This window comes from Ceratotherium simum, chromosome 25 (assembly GCF_057802395.1).
Source record: "Ceratotherium simum simum isolate JZ-2026a chromosome 25, ASM5780239v1, whole genome shotgun sequence".
Classification (NCBI taxonomy): Eukaryota; Metazoa; Chordata; class Mammalia; order Perissodactyla; family Rhinocerotidae; genus Ceratotherium; species Ceratotherium simum.
This window is the reverse complement of record NC_141924.1, coordinates 39,142,329-39,163,161: the sequence shown is the minus strand read 5'-3', so window position 1 is coordinate 39,163,161 and position 20,833 is coordinate 39,142,329. Positions and strand designations below refer to the sequence as shown.

The 20,833-nt window shown below is 37.7% G+C and overlaps 1 protein-coding gene across 3 annotated transcripts in view; it reads left to right on the top strand.

Annotated features, from left to right (window-relative positions):
* Positions 1–20,833, top strand: part of ACSS3 (acyl-CoA synthetase short chain family member 3) — a 151,837-nt gene that overhangs the window by 113,190 nt on the left and 17,814 nt on the right. For all 3 annotated transcript variants that reach the window (XM_087449136.1, XM_087449135.1, XM_004417907.3), the window contains 3 exons: positions 8,005–8,100; positions 11,110–11,173; positions 20,750–20,831. In XM_087449136.1, the coding sequence (XP_087305262.1) occupies positions 8,005–8,100; positions 11,110–11,173; positions 20,750–20,831 (242 nt within the window). The remainder of the gene's footprint in view (positions 1–8,004; positions 8,101–11,109; positions 11,174–20,749; positions 20,832–20,833) is intronic.

Below are 20,833 nucleotides of genomic sequence, written 5' to 3'. Positions count from 1 at the left end.
TACACCCCTGGCCCTTGGGTTTTCTCACAGGTAAAATAGGAGTATTACAGGGACTAGTACAGGGATAATGAGACCTTGAGCCTTGTAATCTTCTATTATGGGCTTTAGACCACGAAAGGCTTCTTTACTTATATGATATTGATTAATTCTGGAGAGAGGTTTTGAGGGGTCTATTTGAATCTTGATGGGAAGTGCACTGTGAATTTTACCAATATAAGTTGGAGATTTTGTCCATAAGGAGGGTGGTAGCTGATTCAATAGGGACAAATAATCAGTTTCCAGAGTCAGCTCTAGTACTGTCAAAGACTAGCAAATAAAAGATGTCACAGGGTCATTTAATTCACCTGGTTGACTGTTTTGACGGCTACTGTCAAATTCTAGAATTATTTCCCCCTTTCAAGAACAAGAAATTCTGGCATGATACTTTTCCAAGAAGTCTTGGTCTAATAAATGAATAGGGGTGAAGGAGCTAAGGAGAAAAGGGTATGTGTCTCTGAAAGGGCCTAAACAAAAGAGAATAGGTTCCAAGACAAGAATCTTTTAAGGTTTATTAGAAATCCCCTTATTTGAACTGTTTTAGTATTCGAGGTAGGGGCTGCTTTGTAGTAGTGGGGTTGAGCATGAAGAGTGTGGCTCCAGTGTCAGTAGGACAGAAAGAGACTCATCTCCAATCTGGAGAAATGCTTCTCCAAGCTGATTAAGAGAAATGATTGGGAAGAGCCCCTTTAGAAAGTTCCTCAGAACCTCGTCATTGAGAGTTTGGAGAACACTGAAAAGGCTAGTTCAAGGGCTGAAGGCTCTTGAAGTGCTTAAATTTGTAAGTCTCTCCTCCAGTGTCCTGGCTCTTTGCATTAATAACAGACACTAGGAGAAATTTGGTTTCATTTAGAGGCCCTCGTTTGCTGGAGTTGAAGATTAAGAATTTTAGCAGTCTTTCTTTTAGGTGACTCATCAAGAGTTCAAGAAAGTTGGTTTGCCAAATTAACACAACTGGAGAGGACGTAGTTTCCCATTCCATCCCGGTCCTTTTACTAGAAGGGAAAGGTCCTGGTTCAGCCCATCAATAAACATAGATTTAAAAGCTACCTGGGTGGAATCAACACCTGAAGGAAGACCAAAATTTTCTTTAAAAACAATTTGAAGTCAATTGTAATAGTCATGAACAGGTTCATCAGGTTTTTCTGCAGAAGGCTGAATTTTGTTCCAATCAACAGGCTTTGGGAAAGCCCTAGGAATTGCCTGATGAAGTCGTCTAGTGATTGCCTGAGCCTGATCATGCAACAGGTCAGCAGGTTGGTCTCCTAGTTGTAATTCTAGTGGCTTTTCAGGATTTTCCCACTTAGCAGTTTTCATCCAATGCTGGGCCTGGCCTTCACTGACACGCATATGAACCAGCTGATATAAGTCAGAGAAACCATGTTGATAAGTTTGAGTGACGATATTAAATTCCTCAGCAAATCTGTGAGGATCCTCGGTTACTTTGGGAAAATCTTTGACTATGGCTCACAGTTCAGCTTTAGTCCAGAGAGTGTAAGAAATTAAGGATTTAGCCTTTGGATCCTCAGAAGCTTAATTTTAAAGGGACGGGTTCTGATTGGTTCAGAGAAAGAGGGAGTGGGGAGAGGATCAGAGCAAAGGGGAAGTCAGCAAGAATGTTAGTATGGGGAAACTGAGGGTACAGAGGAGATGTAGATGGTATAGAAGGGAAGGAGGAAGACGGCACCAGAGGCAGTGTCTGAAACAAATAAGCTGGGGAAGAGGAACAAAATGGCGCTGGAGGAGAGAATCACGAGGCCTTGGAAGCCATTTTCTCTTTCTTTAATTGTTTGTTTGCCTCAGTTACTCTTAACTTTTATTTTGCAAAGAGGCAATTTTAGACTCCTGATAACTTTGGAAGCTTCGAAATAGGTGTTTCATTCAGTTTTGGAAATTACAGAGCTGTGGTTGTCCAAATCAGTTTTAAGAAAAGTAAGTTTGGGAGCTTGCAAGTTCCCCCATAATGGCCATTGATATTCTAAATTACTTTTGGTTAAATCGGTCCATTTAGTTAGAAATGTGCATGAGGAATGACCACGTTTTTACATGTAAAATTGGCTGGGGTCCCTGTCGGGGGCACCCTTAAAATATTTAGATACCTGGGATCCTATTTCTTAGAGGTTTTTCTCCAGAGCAAAAGAATAATTCTTAAACAGCCTAAACAGCTCAAACAGCTTGCAACTCAGTTCGAACAGCTCAAACTGCCTGCCTTTGTAATACCATCCAGTGCTAATAGAACAGTTCAATTGCAGTAAAGAAGACCAAAGGCTGAGTCAACGCAGTTGCAAAGAACAATGCAGTTCTAAAGAACAGTCTGTTATGGAACCCTAAGGGACAAGTGACCCACAAGTGAGTCCTTTTGGCCGCAGCCGCTGATGCCAGTAGAATGAGACTGGGTTTGGAATAGCAGAGCAGAAACTTTGTTGATTGATCAATGAATGGTGGAGGCAGAGCTCCTGCTCTGAAACAGCTTCTCCTTGAAGGGAAGGCGAGCCGGGTTCTTAGGGGATGTAAAGGGGGCAGTGTTTCCGTGTCATCGCTTGGGGCAGGGGCATTTGGGGCATGCGCAGATCTTCTCTTCTTGCTCATGACACTTTTGCACACATTTCCTTTCACACATGGCACCCCATTGCCATCTTAGACCTTTCTGGTTTGGACCGGTTCTGTGATTTGGCCATCTGGCAATGTTCGGCCTTGGTTCCTATAAGAAAGCACAACTTAAAAACAAAACATTAGACATGGAAAATGTTTTAGGGACTTCTTTGGGTAACAAGTCCAGTTCCCAAGGGAATCGGACCAAAGGTAGATCGACACAGCTCCAGGGGACAGTCTGCTCCCAAGGGAGTCTGACCAAAGGCTGGACTGGCACAGTTCCAATGAATAGTCTGAAAGTCAGACCAAAGGCTAACACAGTTCCAAGTAGAAGCAGTCCAGTTCCAAAAGGAATCGGACCAAAGACCAGCACAGTCAAAGGAACAGCCTGATTCAAAGAGTCTGGCTGAAGTGCCATCCAAGTACTCACAGACAAACAAGGCCTTAACCAGAAAACAACAGAGCCTTAAAGTAGATCTCAAATAAAGCCTGGAGAGCCTCGAATGCAAATCAGGCCGAAGCTCAGATCCAGGAGAAAAGACTTCCCCTCCAGGGTCGGTGAGAAAAGCAGCAAGCTCAGTGGGCTCTTTTGTGGGTACTGTGCCTATTTGCTCACCAGCCTAGGAGTCTTTGGGGGTCTTCTCTGGATCCCCGTACAGGCCACCAAAATGTTGACCTCACACAAAGAGACAGCCAGTTATTTCTCCAACAAAAATGAGTTGATTCGAGATCTGCAAAGAATTGCAATTCAGGGTCTGCACCCATGGCGAGCCATGTACAGCAAGCAGCAAGGGAGGAGAAACTGTTTTATAGAGGGGAAGAGGAAGTTGGGAGGGCTATTGTAAACAAAGAGTTCCAGGTGTAGTGGCTTTTCATTGCCTGAGTTGTGACAGTCTCTCATTGGTTGAGCTTCTTGCCCATCAAGAAGAAGTCTTTCTTCTTCCTGTTGGGCTCAACTATCAACATAGAGTGTGAGAGCTCCCCCTTTTGGCTTCCTGAGTCCAATTTAATGATGTTTCTATTTATTTAATTTCCACACTGTCAATCTAGTGAATTCTCTTGTGAATTGTTTCCTGATGTTTAGCAAGCCACAGGAATCTGTACCATTAACCAACTATTCTAATACAGCTTCTGTCTGTTCATGCATTTCCTCCCATACATCTCTCTTGAAACCCCAAATAAAATAAACCTGGTCATAGAACCTGAATGATGTGCAAATATTGTAGTAAATTTTATTTGCGTTGCTGTGATTCATTAACTTCTATGTTCAAAAGCCTCATTAGCCTGCAACATCAGTCAGGCTAAAAGCTTAAGGTTTTACGAGGACTTCGAAGTAGTTTACATGATCTGTCTCCCTACTACTTCCCTGAGCTTTTTTCCTGTGAATACTTTCCTCATTGATTCCTCTTCAGTCACACTGGCTTTCTCACTGTTCTTCAGACACTCTAAGAATACCTCAGGACCTTTGCACTTACGGTTCCTTCTTCCTGGATTCTTTGTCCCTAGACATGTATGTGACATGTGCCCTCATTTTCAGGTCTTTACTCAAATGTCACCTTCTTGGGGAGGTGTTTCCCGGCCAACCGATCTAAAATGCAATCCCACACCATCACATCTCACACCCTGTCTATGCTTTCCTTTTTTTCTTAGTGCTTATCCCTCTTTACCATGCCATATATTTTACTTTTACATGTTTTTTAGTTGTTTGTCTTTCCAACTAGAATGGGAGCTCCATGACGGTAGGGATTTTGGTCACTTTTGTTTATTGCTCTATCCTCAGTTCTAAGGACAGTGCCTCATACATAATAGCTGCTTGATAAATCCTTGCTAAGAAGTGATATGTACCCCATTACTTCCATTGCAAATATGAGAGCCTGGGCTCATGCCCTGTCACAAGGATTTTCTTCCTCTGAGACAGTCTGGTTGATTTCTATTGCCTTCTGATCCTCCGTGTTCTTTATAAGAAGCTCACAAATGGTACCCTTGTCTATTGCATTCTTCTCCTTCTCTGAAAGAACTATGTGAACCAGGGCAAATGGTTTAAATTTTCTAGGTCAGGCCTCAGTATTTTTCACTGTAAAAAGAATGTTCCCTTTTCTTCCTATTGGCTTGTAGTTGGATTAAATGCAGTAAAATAAAGGAAAAGCACTTAGCACGGTACACAGCACAATTCATATTTGAAAAAATTATGTATATTAGTTCTCTTTCCTTTTCTTCCTTTAGAGTTAGAAGTTTTAAGGAAAATTCATTAAGGTAACAACTCACTAATGCAATAAGGTGGAGTGAGGTAGTAAAGATACTAAAAAAAAAAAGTGAAGTGTCTGTATTAGCTTCTAATGCAGTATGAATATAAATGTACTGGTGTAACTTATTCTTCACAACCTTAGATTCCCTGCCATCGTCTTCCTGGTTGTCGCTTATCTAAAGAAATTATGCTGGTGAATTGTTCAGCATCCTGTGTTTCTAAGGTTAGGTATCTTTGGAAAGATTTCCCCAAATGAAGCATTCAATTCTCTTCTTCAAAGAGAATTCTGGTTTGTTTAATGTTGCTGTTTCCCAGCCACAGTGTGACATCTGGATTTCCTGTCTCCCTAGATAACTGCTAGCTAGTTAATTATAGCCTGGGTAGTGTGAAGCAGATGTTTTTAGAACATCTTTGAAATGGGGCCTTGGGAGTCCTTGGGAGTTTGGTTAAGGGTTGAACATGTCTGGGGGCTTTCTCTACCCAGAATCCTATTCTGTACATGGACCAGCTTGAGAGCCAGGATGGCTATAGAGTCCATGTGCCTGAATTTGTCAGCACACGTGTGTGTGCTGGTGGTGCAGGAGGGTCAGTCCTTGGGTCTCAGGATGTTGAGTATACAGAGAGAAAACCAAAGTTTCTGTAACAGCCATTATGGTCTTTCTCATCCCACTTTTGTCCTAACTGTGACTCCTTATTATGCTTAGGGTCTTGGAACTGTCATTGTGTCTGATTGTGTCCTTTGTCACATGTCACTACCAACAGTTCTTTTTCTAATCCCCTACGTGAATATCAAAATAAGGTGAATGAGGTGCTCAAATTACTAATGTTCAAAGTTTATAAACTTATGTTATCTACGCTAAGTAACTGAATGGATAATCCTTTAATCCTTTTCACTGTCCATAAAATTCAGTCAAAATAATCATATAGAAGAATATGCTTTTCATAGTTGTCTTACAATCATAAACTATAACAAAACAGCTGAAGGTTAAAAGATTATAAATATGTAATCACTATTCAAAGATGCTTAAGAATCTCAGGAAGTATGCATAATATCAGCTTGCTTAGGCAGTAAATATTGACAGTGCTTCACTAACCCTGTCTGCGTCTTTAATTAAGACTAGGTTTATTCTTAATTTCTCTGCCCACACTCCCTTTGTCCCAGTGTTATGGGAAGAACAGAGTGCCGACATCTTTTACAAGAAGCCACCCTGAGATGAGATGAGGCAGGGTGCAGTTAGAGTTTTGTTGTGGTGGGTTTTTTGTTTTTGTTTTAGGCGGCAGGTATCAGAGCCGTTGGTGGGTAAATTTGTAGGTTCTAAAGCTATCTGTTGATACGTTGCTGAAACCTTATGATGTTAAGAAATGTAGTTTGAGCTTAGATGACTGGAGTGACTCTATTGATAAGCTCGATAAGATGTAGTTTTAAAATAGCAAATTTTCTTTAGCAGCTGCTTCCCACCAGGGTGGGAGTGGGAACAGAAGCATCTTGAAGGAGTATCTCCTTTTCTAAAGTGTCCTGGTAGCTTCTGTTCCTGTAGTCACCTTGTTCTGTCTGTGTACCTTCCTTTAAGCACCTCCCTCCACAGGGTTCCTTCCTGTCATCACCACTGCTCTTGCCTCTCCCATCAATTTTGAAAGATAAGTGAGGTGAGCCCTTAGACGTTTTAAACAGGCGAACGGAAAAATGCTGTTAACCCTTCCAGCTGTGTGGATTTCCTCCTGTGCTTTGATTATGCTGCAGGCAGAATGGACACGGGTGTTGCAATGCCATGTCATAAAATACCATCCCATTTTTTGTCATGATATGAAAATATTTGAGAATTCTGTGTTAAACATCAGAAATGTGCTCTGGTTACTTGCTACTTCTCCTCAGCAGTGACCATATGGCTTAGCACCTTAAGCACTGGACTGTGACTTAGGAACTGTGTTTTAATGTTCAAGACTCCATCTTTTGTTATTAATGCCAGCTGAGCCACCATCCATAAAATGTGAATAATAGCTGAACTACTCTGGAAAGTAAAGAACAGTAATAAATTCTTCCCATCGTTCTAAAGTGATATATATGTATGATAAATTATGGTAGAGACCATAGTGGAAGGAATACATTCTGAGTCCCTAGGAAGATAGACGTTTTTAATATTTTGAGTTACTCTGGATCTGATTGGGTTGGCAATTAATCCCTTGGGTGTACGTATGTGTATGTATGTGTATATAATATTAAGCCAGTAGTTCCAGAAACTTTTCACTATCAATACCCTCTTATCCTGCCCCTCCACAGATACAAATCTCATATTTATAAGATTCTGTTAATTCAAAATTTGATTTACCAATAGTAACAGATGCATTCCTCCATAAAATATAATCACTTTCAGAACTTATGGTTATCTTGATATAGCTACTATTATTCTGACTGTTACAACTTGAGGCAGAGAAAACAAATTTAACATTTTTGTTAATCAAGGCAGGCGAATTTTGGGTAAGTCTGTGGTATTGATGAAATAATCAGCATAGCATAAATATCTTTCTTTCTATGTTTTGGGCCTTCTAGAGGTCCAGGAACAACAGATTGAGAGCAATTTGATAAAGCATTGGTAAATTCAGCTTTAGATTCAAGGTCTCTAGGCTAGTGTATTACTTAAAAAATAAGTATGATATTTCTCATATATTTTAAAAAATCTTTGGGTTACTTATTCCAGAGACTGAGCTATAAATAACAGAAATATTTTGCACATAGCTGTTATTTAGAATGATAAAATAACTTCAGTTGAGTTAAGAGAAAGCATCTTTTCCAGAGATCCTTAAGTTTTTAACATGTGTTGTAAAACTCACAGACACATAATTCTCCGTTCTTTATGCCTGCTGATCCACAACTGAGAACACTAGACAGGCCTTTCTTTTCTTTAAAGGAAGCACTACTATATAAATTATTCTAAATTTATATCCTTATGTTTTAAAATTATCCATATGGTATAAATTTCTCAATTTTTTTTCATTTTTAAATCATACATTTGTACTATTCATCTATTCCAATTAAATTCTGTGACAAACTGAGGGGAGGCATTGCACTCAGTGAGGAAACATTATGATCTCAGGTTGAAGCATTACATGATAAATAATATTTCTTTCTCCAGAAACTGGATCTCCGATTACAGCATCATGCATTGGATTAGGTAATTCTAAAACACCTCCTCCAGGGCAAGCAGGAAAAAGTGTTCCAGGATACAACGGTGAGAAATGACTCTGATTATTTAAAATATGTAATACTAATAAATTTGTTATTTTTCTTTGTCTAGTGTGAATCATATTGCATGAAACATACTAGGTGCCTAATAAGTATTTGATTGAATAAGTACCTTGTATTAAAAATGAATTTAATTTTTATTATTAGCCAGTTTGATCAAAAGTACGATTGTAGACTTCCAAGAACACGATCTACATGACTGTCATAACCAAGAAAATAATATTATTTATAAAGTGTGTTAAGGATATGCATGTGAAATTCATATGTATAGAATACCTGCTAGGTGTCGAGTACTTTGCATACATCATTTCATTTAGTGCTGAAGTATATTCAATTTTGACATATTATTACCATTTTAGAGATGAGTTAACTGGTGCCCAGAGAGACTAAATAACTTTCCTAAAGTAACATAACAGGTTAGGTCCTGAAGACAGTGCAAACCAGTATGTTTTATTTAGTTTGTTTGTTTGCTTGTTTTTGTCACAAAAGCTGCAATTTTTTTCCATTATATATGCTACATTTAAAGTAAGTGATGATAGGCTTTTGAACCTTTTTGGCTAAAAATAAATATAAAAAGTAAGGATTCTAAAAAAAAATCATTTCATTCATGCTGGTGGTATATGACAATGAGATAGAATATCTTTTCAATGTTTGTTTTTTAATTGTTGATAGTGATTATAATAGTGGAATAATTTCCCTTGTGCTTTACTCCCTAGTTGTATAACTTATACAAGTCACTTAACTTTTCAATCATATGATTTCTTTGTTTCTAAGTGGGAATGATAATTTTGTATACTTCATAGGGTTGCTGTGTTGTGATGTAACACAATGCAGCGCTAACGTAAGCACCTGCCAGTAGAAAGACTGAGCTGTCTTAGCTAATAGTGTTACTAATATTTCAAAGAAGCCAGATGGACTGATTTGATTTACACTTACACATTCATTTTACAGACAAGGAAAATGAGGCACAGAAGTTAAAGTTATGTTATCACACAATTTGGCTTAATAGATTTATCAGGAAAACCCAGCTTTGGGGGACAGAGTATGATTCTTACGTATAGTTCCTATTTGCATGTAAATTACAAAATTTCAAGATTAGTCTTTTGCTTCTGTACCATAAAAATATTGTATTTTCCTTCTAGGACAATGACCAGTTGAGGAAACATGGATGATTTGGTTTAGCCTAGCAGATATATTTATAAAAAGACATTTAAGATTTATTTTTCAAGGGAAGAAATATTCTGTGAAGTCAGTGACTTCTTCAGGCATGGAAAGGTGAACCCAGCTTTAGTGCAATCCTCCCTTTGAATAGTTCTGTCATCCCTCCTTTTATCAGAAAAATTGCTTTTGTGTTAAGCCATTTTTAGGGGCTGATGACTGTGGGAGATGTTAAACACATTTCCTGTTCAGTACTTCAGTACCATTTTTATGTCCGGTTGTAAGAAAGAGTCAAGCTTTAATGCCTCATGGAAATTCAGTACAGAAATTTCTCATTGTCTGAAAGCCACTGGCTTACAGACAGCCAGATTAAACACTAGAACTAAAGTATTTATAACCAAGGAAATAGTGACTTTATTACTCATGATATTTGTTTTGTGGTTATGCAGAAATTCAAAAGCATAATGTCACATTCAATATTATAATAAAAATCACTATCCTTTGGGAAAAGAAAGAAAACGATTTTTGTGTGAAAAACACGCAATGTAATGTAACCGTTTCACATTCATTTAGTACCTTATGCAAGCTTGTCGCTTTGTTTTTTCCAGGTAATTCTTATACCAACACTGTGAGAAAGGAATTACTCCTCCTTTTTAGATAGGGAAATTGAAGGGGTAATAGAGCATGCTCAGGGGCACATAGTAAATTGACCACTGTACTGGGATTTGGGGAAACAAAGATGAATTAGGCATGGCCTCCACCCTTAATGAACTCACAGTCTAGTGAGAGACCTATCTACACTGCTAATAACTGTCAGAATAGAATTTTTTTGTGTGTGCGGAAGATTGGCCCTGAGCTAACATCTGCCAATCCTCCTCTTTTTTCTCTGAGGAAGACTGGCCCTGGGCTAACATCCACGCCCATCTTCCTCTACTTTATCTGGGACACTGCCACAGCATGGTTTGACAAGCGGTGCGTCATTGCACGCCCGGGATCCGAACCGGCAAACCCCGGACTGCCGCAGTGGAGCACGCGCACTTAACAGCTTGTGCCACCGGCCCAGCCCCCAGAATAGAATTTTAAAACAAAATGTTCTGGGAACATAAAGAAGGGAGCAATTAATTTTTTCTGGGGGCAATGTTCTTCTTTTGTTATAGCTTCTTTCAGTAGAATAACCTGGATGGATGAAGCCACATAAAGGATGTATTAAAGCTTAAAACATGATGATATATCCTCATTTCCAGTTTGCACTAAGGGTTACCAAACGTGGATACAAGCTTTGAGCTTCTAAAATCTTTTGGGATTTCAACAGTACAGCACGGAAAGCATTGGGATATTATTTGGGAAGGTTAAATTGACCTTTAAGGCTCATAAGTGTATATTAAGCCTTAAATGAGAAAAAGAGATTTTCTAGGCTTTTAAATACTTTATTTTTATTGCTTGAAATATTTTTTGGTGTATCTTAAACTTTGTTTCCTTTAATTTTTGAAAAGCTGAACATATTTTTAATGTTTTTGATAGAATAGAAGGATATGTTTAAATGGATATAAACATGGATTATGAAATTACCAGCATGTTTGAAATACAATGTCTTTATTAAAGGGAGATTCTGAAGGAAAATTCATGATCTTGTTAGGAATCAAAAGCATGTACTCTTTTTAGTTTTTGTGAAGCATTTTAGCTTATTCATATATGTTCACGGTCACACGAATTAAAAGATGCCTTTTTTAAGCTAGAGTTTTGGGGGATGAATATAGAAAATATTGAAACGTTTAAGCTTTAAGGTTATGCATTTTTATTCAAATTTTCATTTGTTTATTTATATTTTACTTTCCAGTTATGATTTTGGATGACAACATGCAAAAACTGAAGGCTCGGAGTTTAGGAAATATTGTGGTAAAGTAAGCAAAATTTGCAATACTACTATTTGAAAGAGCAAGAATTGGTATATAATCTTAAGAAGAGAAGTGGTTGCTGTGCTCTTACTAGTGAGGAGGCTGCAGAGCAAGCCGGTGTGTTGTTTGAGGACACACGGTGCCAGCTCTTGTAATTTAACACGGAAGCCTCATACAGCAGAACATTTTAGATACGATTTTGAAAAAGATTAATCTTGCATCTTTTTAATGACTTTTTCTGGTTATACAAGTAATGCAGAGGTGATAAAAGTAACTTAAGTACCAAAAATTTAAAGAAGTAAATAAATTTTCTGTACTCCCACCCTTCAGCGATACACGGTTAGTTTTGGAGTATATATGCCTTTTCACTTTTTGACAGGCATTTTAGGTTGTTGAAGCGATTTGATTTATTCTTCTGTGTTCCTGTTTTTCCTTTACCCTGTCTCATGAACAGTTTTAACTTTTACTCTGCCTCTTAAAAATGTTTATCCCCATTCTAGGCCTCTTAGTCTTGTTTGAGTATTTATGATTATAAATAATGCTGTATTGAACACCTTTTTTGTGTTCTTTTTCCTTTTCTGATAATTACTGTCTTATTGAGTAGATTTCTAGAAGTGTAATTACTGGGTCAAATAGTAGCGTAATGTAAAAGTCCCTAACTCATGAAGTACCACAATTTCCTGCTAACATTTTCATCATTGTTCATTTGATAGGCAAACGTGCTAAAATTTGAAGTGAAAATATTTCAATTTACTTTGATTAAATCAATACTTGAAAGTTGTTGTGCTAGTGGAAGGTAAAATGCAAGCTGATTAGTTTGGGGGACACACAGTATGCGACATTTTAATGATACAGGCTGCTTTAGCTCCACTGATTAGCATGATATTAGTGTCTTGACTGATGTGGTTTAAGTAGTAGAATTTACCAGAATGAGCTGCTGTAAAGAACATTGTATGTAAAGTTTTGTTTTCCGATTTATTTAAAAGAATTCTTATTACTTGGCATTCTGAGATTGGTATAAGATTGTCTCATGTTAGTAAAACATTTTAAATTCTGTGAAAATTAAATTATAAACAGAAATTTTAAAAAGAATGGATCTTTTTTCAGTTAGAGATGCTTTAACTTACAAAAAGCTAATAGAGGAGATAAAAGCCATGATAAAATTCTTGCCATGATAAAATTCTTCTCAGATTCTTATGTTATCAGTAAAGACGTAAGCACTATATTAATTTTTTTGTTTAAATTTTAAGACATCTTGATGGCAAGATGGAAAATTTTACTATTGAATATACCATTTCTTGTCACATTTTTCTGATCACAATCCATGTTAACATAGAGCTGGTTGAAATTTGCCCTGTTGGGGGAAATTGGTGGGGTTAGTGGGAGGGCTTGCTAAAGAAATCAATAACCTGAACAAGATTGTGGGTGGATGTTGAGCTTGCTTAGGGAAGCACATGGTTTTTGAGAGCTTTTAAAATCACTCCAGCAGCATACATTTTAATATAATCTCCTAACTATGAGTGAGTCATCTAGTTCATAAAGCAACTCTTACAAGATCCCAGAGGTGGCATTTGATCCCAGCACAGTTATAAACCCCTCCTGAGTTCTGTCACTCTAATCATTTGTGGCTTTGCCTCGTATCTGTTCAAAGATAATAAAATATGGCAAATAGCCCACATAAACTATAATTTTTTCTTGTAGCCATTAGTGGTACCTCAAATACTTGAAAGTCACACAACTATTGCTTTAAAGTATTCTGTGGTTTAGATTGTTGCCAGTTCAGAATGATTTTCTTCCCTCTGTATTCCTAAACAGGGAATTTTATTGTACAGATCTGAGATTCTGAGATTTCATTATAAATTATTTGAGGATACAATATATTATGGCACGTAGTAGACTTTGATTACTCCCTTAAGTTAATAGTGAAACTAGATATTTGAAAAGATTATACATATAATATTATTGTATTCAAAAGGTAAGATAGAAATAATCAGGAAAAAAGGTTACCACCAAGATATCTCTGTTTCTTTTTTTTTGGTGAGGAAGATTAGCCCTGAGCTAACATCCGTTGCCAGTCCTCCTCTTTTTGCTGAGGAAGATTGGCCCTTGGCTAACATCGTGCCCATCTTCCTCTACTTTATATGTGGGACGCCTGCCACAGCATGGCTTGATAAGCAGTGCATAGGTCCACACCCAGGATCTGAACCTGTGAACCTTGGGCCGCTGAAGCAGAGCATGTGAACTTAACCGCTATGCCACTGGTCTGGCCCCCTTGATCTCTCTTTTTTTAATAGAACGGTTCTTGAAACCTTATTTCAGGAACTCCTTTTTCCCCGTGAGAGGAGGATTTCCTATTGAAAGCCACATCTCCAGTAGCTTTTCCACCCTATCTCATCGGCCTGAGAATTATTCATGTGTCCCAACGGCTGCCTGCAGTATGCGTGGGATGTTTCCATATTTAACATCTATCAATAAGACTTGTTTGTGTCAGTCCATAGCTGTTTTGTGTGCCTTGAGGGGATACAGCATTCATCCAGATTGGAAAATGACCAATGAATGCTTTTTAAGAGCACATAATAAATATATGTTTAATTGAGTTAACCGAAAGGAAAAAGCACACCTTTTTGACTTACTAAAAATTGTTGTGGTTTTACACAAATAGTGTGTAACTTGAGAGATGATCATTCTTTTCATGTAGACCGCATTCTAAAGGAGGTCTACAATCTGAAAGCAGGATCCTTTCTGGAGACCAGCTAGATAGGCCCCCAGAACAACTTGGTGGCCTGTAAAAGGTGTTTGATTAGGGATTATACCTGGTGTCCAGAGTCTACAAAATATCCAAGATTCTAAATTTTAAGAAATTGTATTGATCCCCAAATTTGAGAAATTTATAGTCAAAATGAATACATATTTAGTTAAATATCTATAAAATTTAACATCATACCTTCATTGTCAATTTAGTCTTCATAAATTTTTCATTTTATTTGCAAACAATTTTTAGGTCACATTTTCTCACTTCCCATGATTCCTGAATATGTATAATGATTGCTGAGAAATAACCAATGGAAGCTAAATATGTGGCTTCTTGCCAAATCATTTCCAAAGCAAAATGATAACCTTTTCTTTTTCAGAAAAAGTTCTAGTTTGTATGATGTATTGCTATATTTTATTATCTTTCCATGGATATGGAGTGAAGCCACCAGTAATAAGAATAAATAGAGTCGGGCCGGCCCCGTGGCTTAGCAGTTAAGTGCGTGCGCTCCGCTGCTGGCGGTCCGGGTTCGGATCCCAGGCGCGCACCAACGCACCACTTGTCCGGCCATGCTGAGGCCGCATCCCACATACAGCAACTAGATGGATGTGCAACTATGACATACAACTATCTACTGGGGCTTTGGGGGGAAAAATAAATAAATAAAGTTAAAAAAAAAAAAAAAAGAATAAATAGGGCCCATGAGGGGCTTAAAACTGAGCCTACACCAAAAGCCACCGCTGGAAGTGACCACCAGCCAAAGAGATGGCCCATTTTTTCTCAATTATTCATGCCCATGCTTTTTTAAAAATTACTTTGTATAATAATTAAGTAGAATAGTCTTTGAAAGTACAATAGTCCCTAATGCTATTTATGTTCACTAATTATACTTGTAGTGATTAAAGAGATTAGGGGGAAAAATCTGCATGGAATATTTGAAATGTGTGGGAGTCAAACTATGTTAAAGTAAGTCAATAAAAGAAATAATGACTCATCGTTTTAATCCCAAATTTGTTTGCTTTTTGTAAGTACAGCTATAGCTTCTTGTTTCACTATAAAATCTGTTATGAATAGTATAAATAACATTGGAAAACATCTTTCTCTGGCAGTTTCTTTAAAATCTGAAGCTTTAATCAATCATATTTCCATACTTTACAAGGTACTAAATGTAATGATTCATTTTATCATATTGAGATGACTCATCTCCAAATCAGAAATAGTGAGATGTGGCAATTTTGAAAAAAAACTCTTGATCCACTTCAGTTTTTCAGACTCCTCTGTTAATGCATTCTAGAATCACTGCTTTGATCTCCTGGGGCTACCTTAACTAGAAGGTAGACATTTTAGTGATTTCTAAACTGCTGTAGACCCTTGGATGTAATAAAGATGAATCTAGCACTTTTCGTAGATTACTTGCATTCATGAGATTTGCCTTTCTAGTCAAAGAGAAAACGACATGTCTGCATGGATGTTAGAAAATTCCTTTGATTTTGAAACTTACTCCAGGCAGTTAATTTAGTGAGAAAGTTGTGATATCTGAATTGCTATGAATACAAAATGTTCATGAATTTTAGAAGGTGTTCTTGCAATTGCATCCAAGCTCCGAAGTGCAGAAATAAAACTATGAGTCAATAATTTCCAGGCAACACAGAGCAGGGATGAAAGAAAATTTTAACTGCAGTTGCCTTCCTGGGCACCACAAGGCTCAGTGTTATTAAAGCCATAGGTCTCTGGCTCTTCCTCTCTCATGGGCGCACAGTTTTCTCTGACCAAATCCGATTGTTGCTGTTGGACGTGCGGCCTGCCCGCGCCCTGCAGGCAGTGATGCGGTGCGAGGGAGCTGTATGGCCTCGTCCGAGGGGCTTTCACTCTGGTGCCTGTCGATTTCTCGGCCTCCAGATATTGAACTCTTCGTCCTTGATGATGTTTGTTCACATCTTTACAGCTTTGCAGGAGTGATTCAGTCACTGTGCTGCCATCTTGGGAGAGGGACAGGACAGCTTTCAACAGTATCCTTTCCGTAAAACCAAGGATGTCATATAACTTTAATCCCATTCCTTTCTAAATCTCATATCCAGATTTTAGTATGATCTTTTATTAGCCTTACAACAACACTGTGAGGTAGACAGTGGGACAGATATTATCCTCATTTAAGACACAGGAACCTAAACATCATTAGTAGTTACACAGCTAGAACTCACATTTATTACCCAGCCGTTTGCCCAGAGAGAAGTAATTATGGCCTAATCAGTCTCTTCTGGGGAAATAAAAAGTACCTTCATATGAAAATCTCAAGTAAAGCCTAAAAAGCCTGTAGGAAATACTGGGAGTGCAAAGTTGGCATCTAACTTCAGAATTCTCAAGGGACAGGAGCTATGTCTTCAGTTTATTTCTGTTACCATGGGGAATCCTGACGGAGCAGTGAATATGGTCCATCCTTTGTCTGGGATTGGAGGCATCTAGGAGTTTTACATTTCAGATTGGTCAGGAATATGTTACCTTCTACGGTGATGGACATTCTCTTCTTTCCTTAGCTATATAAGGGTTTCTCAGCACTCTGATACTTCCCTCTCACCCCCACCCCCCCCACACACAGGGGTATCATTGCTGCCTCAGTTACTCCTCTTTCCCCTTAAGAATGGTTTCTTTGTAAAGGACATTCTCTAAGAGGATTCACAATTGGATGGTTTGTAACAAAACTTCCCCTTTTCACTCTGCTTGGAAGATTAGCGGAAGGTATCACAGGATGGTAACATTTGATCTTGGATTTGAAGGATAAGTATAGACATTAACCAGCATATTTCTTAGTATTTTCATAAATTTTCCTTCCATCTGCCAGTCCAATGTATTTTCACGTATTGTAACTACAGGAAAAAAGTATTCTTTTTCTGTAACTTCAGAAGAAGAGCCCCAGTGCACCCACTATTCCAGAAGGAAAACCTGCATTTAATATAGAATAATCATTAAGGTAGCAATAAGAAAAGTGTTAATTTGGAATACTGCAAAAAAAAAATTCTACTCTAGCTCATATATACCTAAGTTTTTCTGGAGTTTATTGCTTCTCTTCTCACATGTTTTACTTCATTGATATATATATTATCACAAATACTTTCAGTTCTGGAACCCTCTCTTCTTTTCTGCTTTTCTTTAGGACCATTATATGGCATCTTCCAAGCTTCCTTCTTTAGAGTCCCTTTTCAATATTCAAATAACATCTGAATTTTTAAAGATACCAGACTTTATTAGTGAAGAGCGAATAGCATTCCCTTATTTTATCCTACTAATTAGCAGTTGCAATTTCGTATCTTACTTTCCAGCCTGCTCTTCAGTTAGACTTGGGGATAATAAAGTAGTTTTCTGGGGGCATCTCAAAAGTGACTTGGGACAGACACGTATGCCATTTCCACATATGCCCTACTTAACTAGGGATAAAAACTTCCCTTCAAGAGCTCCTGGCAGTACAGGGTTTAACCACCTGCTGTAAAATTGCCTGACAAACATCTTAGATTTTTACATTTTGACGTTATTTCATTAACTTAATTAAATAGACATAATTCACAAGAGTCTTTTTCCCTATCCATATTTTAAAAAATTCTAAATTTCTTGTAGTACACAGTATGCCAGACTCTCCATGCCTCTGAGACCATAGTTTATATCTTTGTATCGTTAAACTCTAACACAGTGACTGAAGAATACCAAGCACCCAATGAATATTGATTGAATGAAGGAAATAAATGCATGAGTTAATGCGTACGTGAATGAATGAATATATAAATAGAACAATCAAGTAATTCCTCTGGTGTTTTCTTCTCTAACTTTCGTATCTTCATCCTCTCTCCACTGGCTACTTCGACTCAAATCGTCCCTATGCGAAATCAGCCTGTCTCTCTGCATTAAACCACTGACTTTTGTCTCTTCTTCCAGTTACCCACAAACTTTTAAAAAGTGTAGTCTAACCTTACTGCCTCCACTAACTTACTTTGTAGTCAGCCTAAATATTACCCGCTCCACCCTACTGAAATGGCAATGCTGAGGATACTCAAAATGTCTTAATTACTAAGTTCCATGACTTCTGTTGAATCCACCTTCAAACAAAATTTGCACTTCATTTCACCTTATTGAGCACTCAGTCATTGTTAAAACTCTGCCCCGTTGACTCCTCAGACACTTTCTCCAAGTTCTTGTACATCTCAGATTTTCTGTTTGTTTTGCTCGATGGTCTTCTTTCTTTGATCCTCTTTAACACTGGTTTCTAGCCTTGAATACTCCTTCCTATTCCATGCTCTCTTCCCAGATCATCTTCTGGAGGATGACTACCTATTCTTTTAATCCTCTAGGCTTTAATTAATTATAAGAATATAATCTATCTGTTACTAATTGCCAGTACCATATTTTTCTCAAGAACAAGAAAAAACACAGATTATCAGGGCATCATTTTTTAAGAATAGAGGTTGCAAACTTAACCAACTTCTGGGAAGTGTAAGATGTTCCCTTTCTCTCCACTAACACTTTTACCAGAAAATGCTTAACTCTCGGTCCCATGTACACACACTGAATTAGGTACATACTAGGCCGCCAGAAAACTCAGTTCAGACTCAAAACACTAAGTACTAACTCAATTGGATTATTAATGCAAATGCTTAGGAGTCTCTGTTTACTGTGAGGAGGCAGTGTGTGGACCAAAATCTTGGATTTGAGGTAGATAAAATGGAAGAGATGCTTGTTTAACAATATGTCTTTCTATATGCATAGTTCTTAGTATGGGTGATGTATGTGTTTAAGGATTTGGAACAGCATTTCTGTAGATCAGCAATCAGGTGAAACTAAGAAACAGTGGCTCCCATTAGACCTGACATGTGCATTCTAATTTGCCTCGGACCCCACCACTGTCTGCTGTCCCTAATCCAGCCTGAATGTCAGTTGCTGTTTATTATCACAGACACCTTTTATTTTTTGTATTGTAGGGAGATATTTTCTTATAGCCACGTGTCTGTTAAAAAAATGTCACCGTGAAAGATAGAAAGGACTATGTATCATGAAATATTTCTTGGAAACAACTGAAAATTATTTCTTATTTAACATGCAAGCAGAATGTATCTCCATCAGGTTTATTGTTGTTGTTTATTTTACATATAGTCGGCTTCACTCAGTAGTGTTATCTCTTCTGGCGCATATTGGGTTTTGATTTGTCATCTCTTAGTGTTCTCTTCACCTCTTTATCTTCAACATCCTGAAAATGCTGCTAAATTGAATGATTTTTAGTGGTTGCCATATTAATATTTTATTTCAATGTTTAATAATGATTTTTACACTTTTAAAAATATTAACACTGAAAACAAACTGATAAAGTGAAATTATATACATGGCGATTTAGAAAGATTAACATAGAAAAATCAGTTAAAAGGACCTGAAGGGATTATCTGCTTCAGCCTGCTGCCTTCCCGCAGGTTCAGTGATGAACGGTAATAGTAGCAACAGCAGCAACATAGCAGCATCTCTGTAGGTTTTATTACAGATTACAAAATGCTTTCACATGCATTTTATGTAATTACGTAAGGTCTAAAAATGCTGATGTAGCATTTTTCCTCCATCTTAAAATATTCCAAAAAGAAGACCTAGCCGAGGGAGGACCTCCTGTGAGGCTGGACATGGTGGAAATGGGCGATCGCAGCTGGGCTGCTGATCCCACCTGTAACTGTATTTTCTGCCTGACAGAATGCGAGCATATAATTCAGTGCCTCGGAGGTCTAATATTGGGGTGGAGGGTGTGTGATGTTGTCTCATGTGGGTAGTAGCCGTATCTACTCGTTTTCAATTTTCTCAACATCAGCCCTGTGAAGTCACTGCTTCACTTAGTATTTTTATTGTGTGAATACAGGAGGGTGAGTTTTTAAACATCCTTATGTTTTATAATATCTAAATTTCCAACCTATAAAGCAACTAAAAGGTTTCCATGTCCAGAAAACAGTTTGAGTGGTTCTTCTTTTTAGGTGACACTTTCTACAAGGAACTGATATGAGAATGTATTCCTTTATCTATTTATTCTTTATAGGTTAGATAGAAGATGGATAGATTAGATAGATAGATAGATAGATAGATAGATAGATAGATAGATAGATAGGTAGATGGATAGGTAGATGGATAGGTAGATGGATAGAGACAGATAAAGATTAAGCCCTTGCTATGTGTATATCACTGTTTGGTACTATGGAGGAAAGAAAGAAATATAAGAGGAAATTTCTTGGAAAGAAGAGATCTATGCTATCTCATATTCTGTGTTCTCAAGTATCTCTATGTGTTGATATAAGTGAGAAATCGCATAGGTCAGGGTGGTCATGAAAAGGAAGAATAGAAGAGGGAGCAGTGAGAGGGAATTCCCAGAGAGGAAGACACACTGATTATGAAGATAAAATTGTTCATGGGATGTTTAATTGGAGATTCCAGTACACAAAGAGACAAGCAAAGGTGGCAGTTGGTACCTTGGTACTTCAGGAAAAAAAGGAATTTATTTGCCTATGGTGCAAAGATAGTTCTCAGTAAGTAATAGGTAATGTTATGCTTCTTATTGAAACCACGATCGCTGCTAGTAACTATGTGAATGCCAAATGTGTGTGCCTTTTCAGAAACCACAGTCATCTCTCAATGACTCTATGTCATGGTCAACTACTTCAGCCTCAGTTAGACATGGTCTGTCCAGCAGATTTAGGGATTACACTTCAGTGTGGGATTTGAATTGTAATTACTCATTGCACTGGAAAATCATTAGTTCTTGTTAATCTGTCTTCATTACCACTTTCATCATAATTCTAACTGCTCTGTTTTTACATAAGGTTGCCATTACCGCCTGGGGCTTTCTCAGGACTCTGGAAGAATCAGGAAGCATTCAACCATTTATACTTTGAAAAATTTCCTGT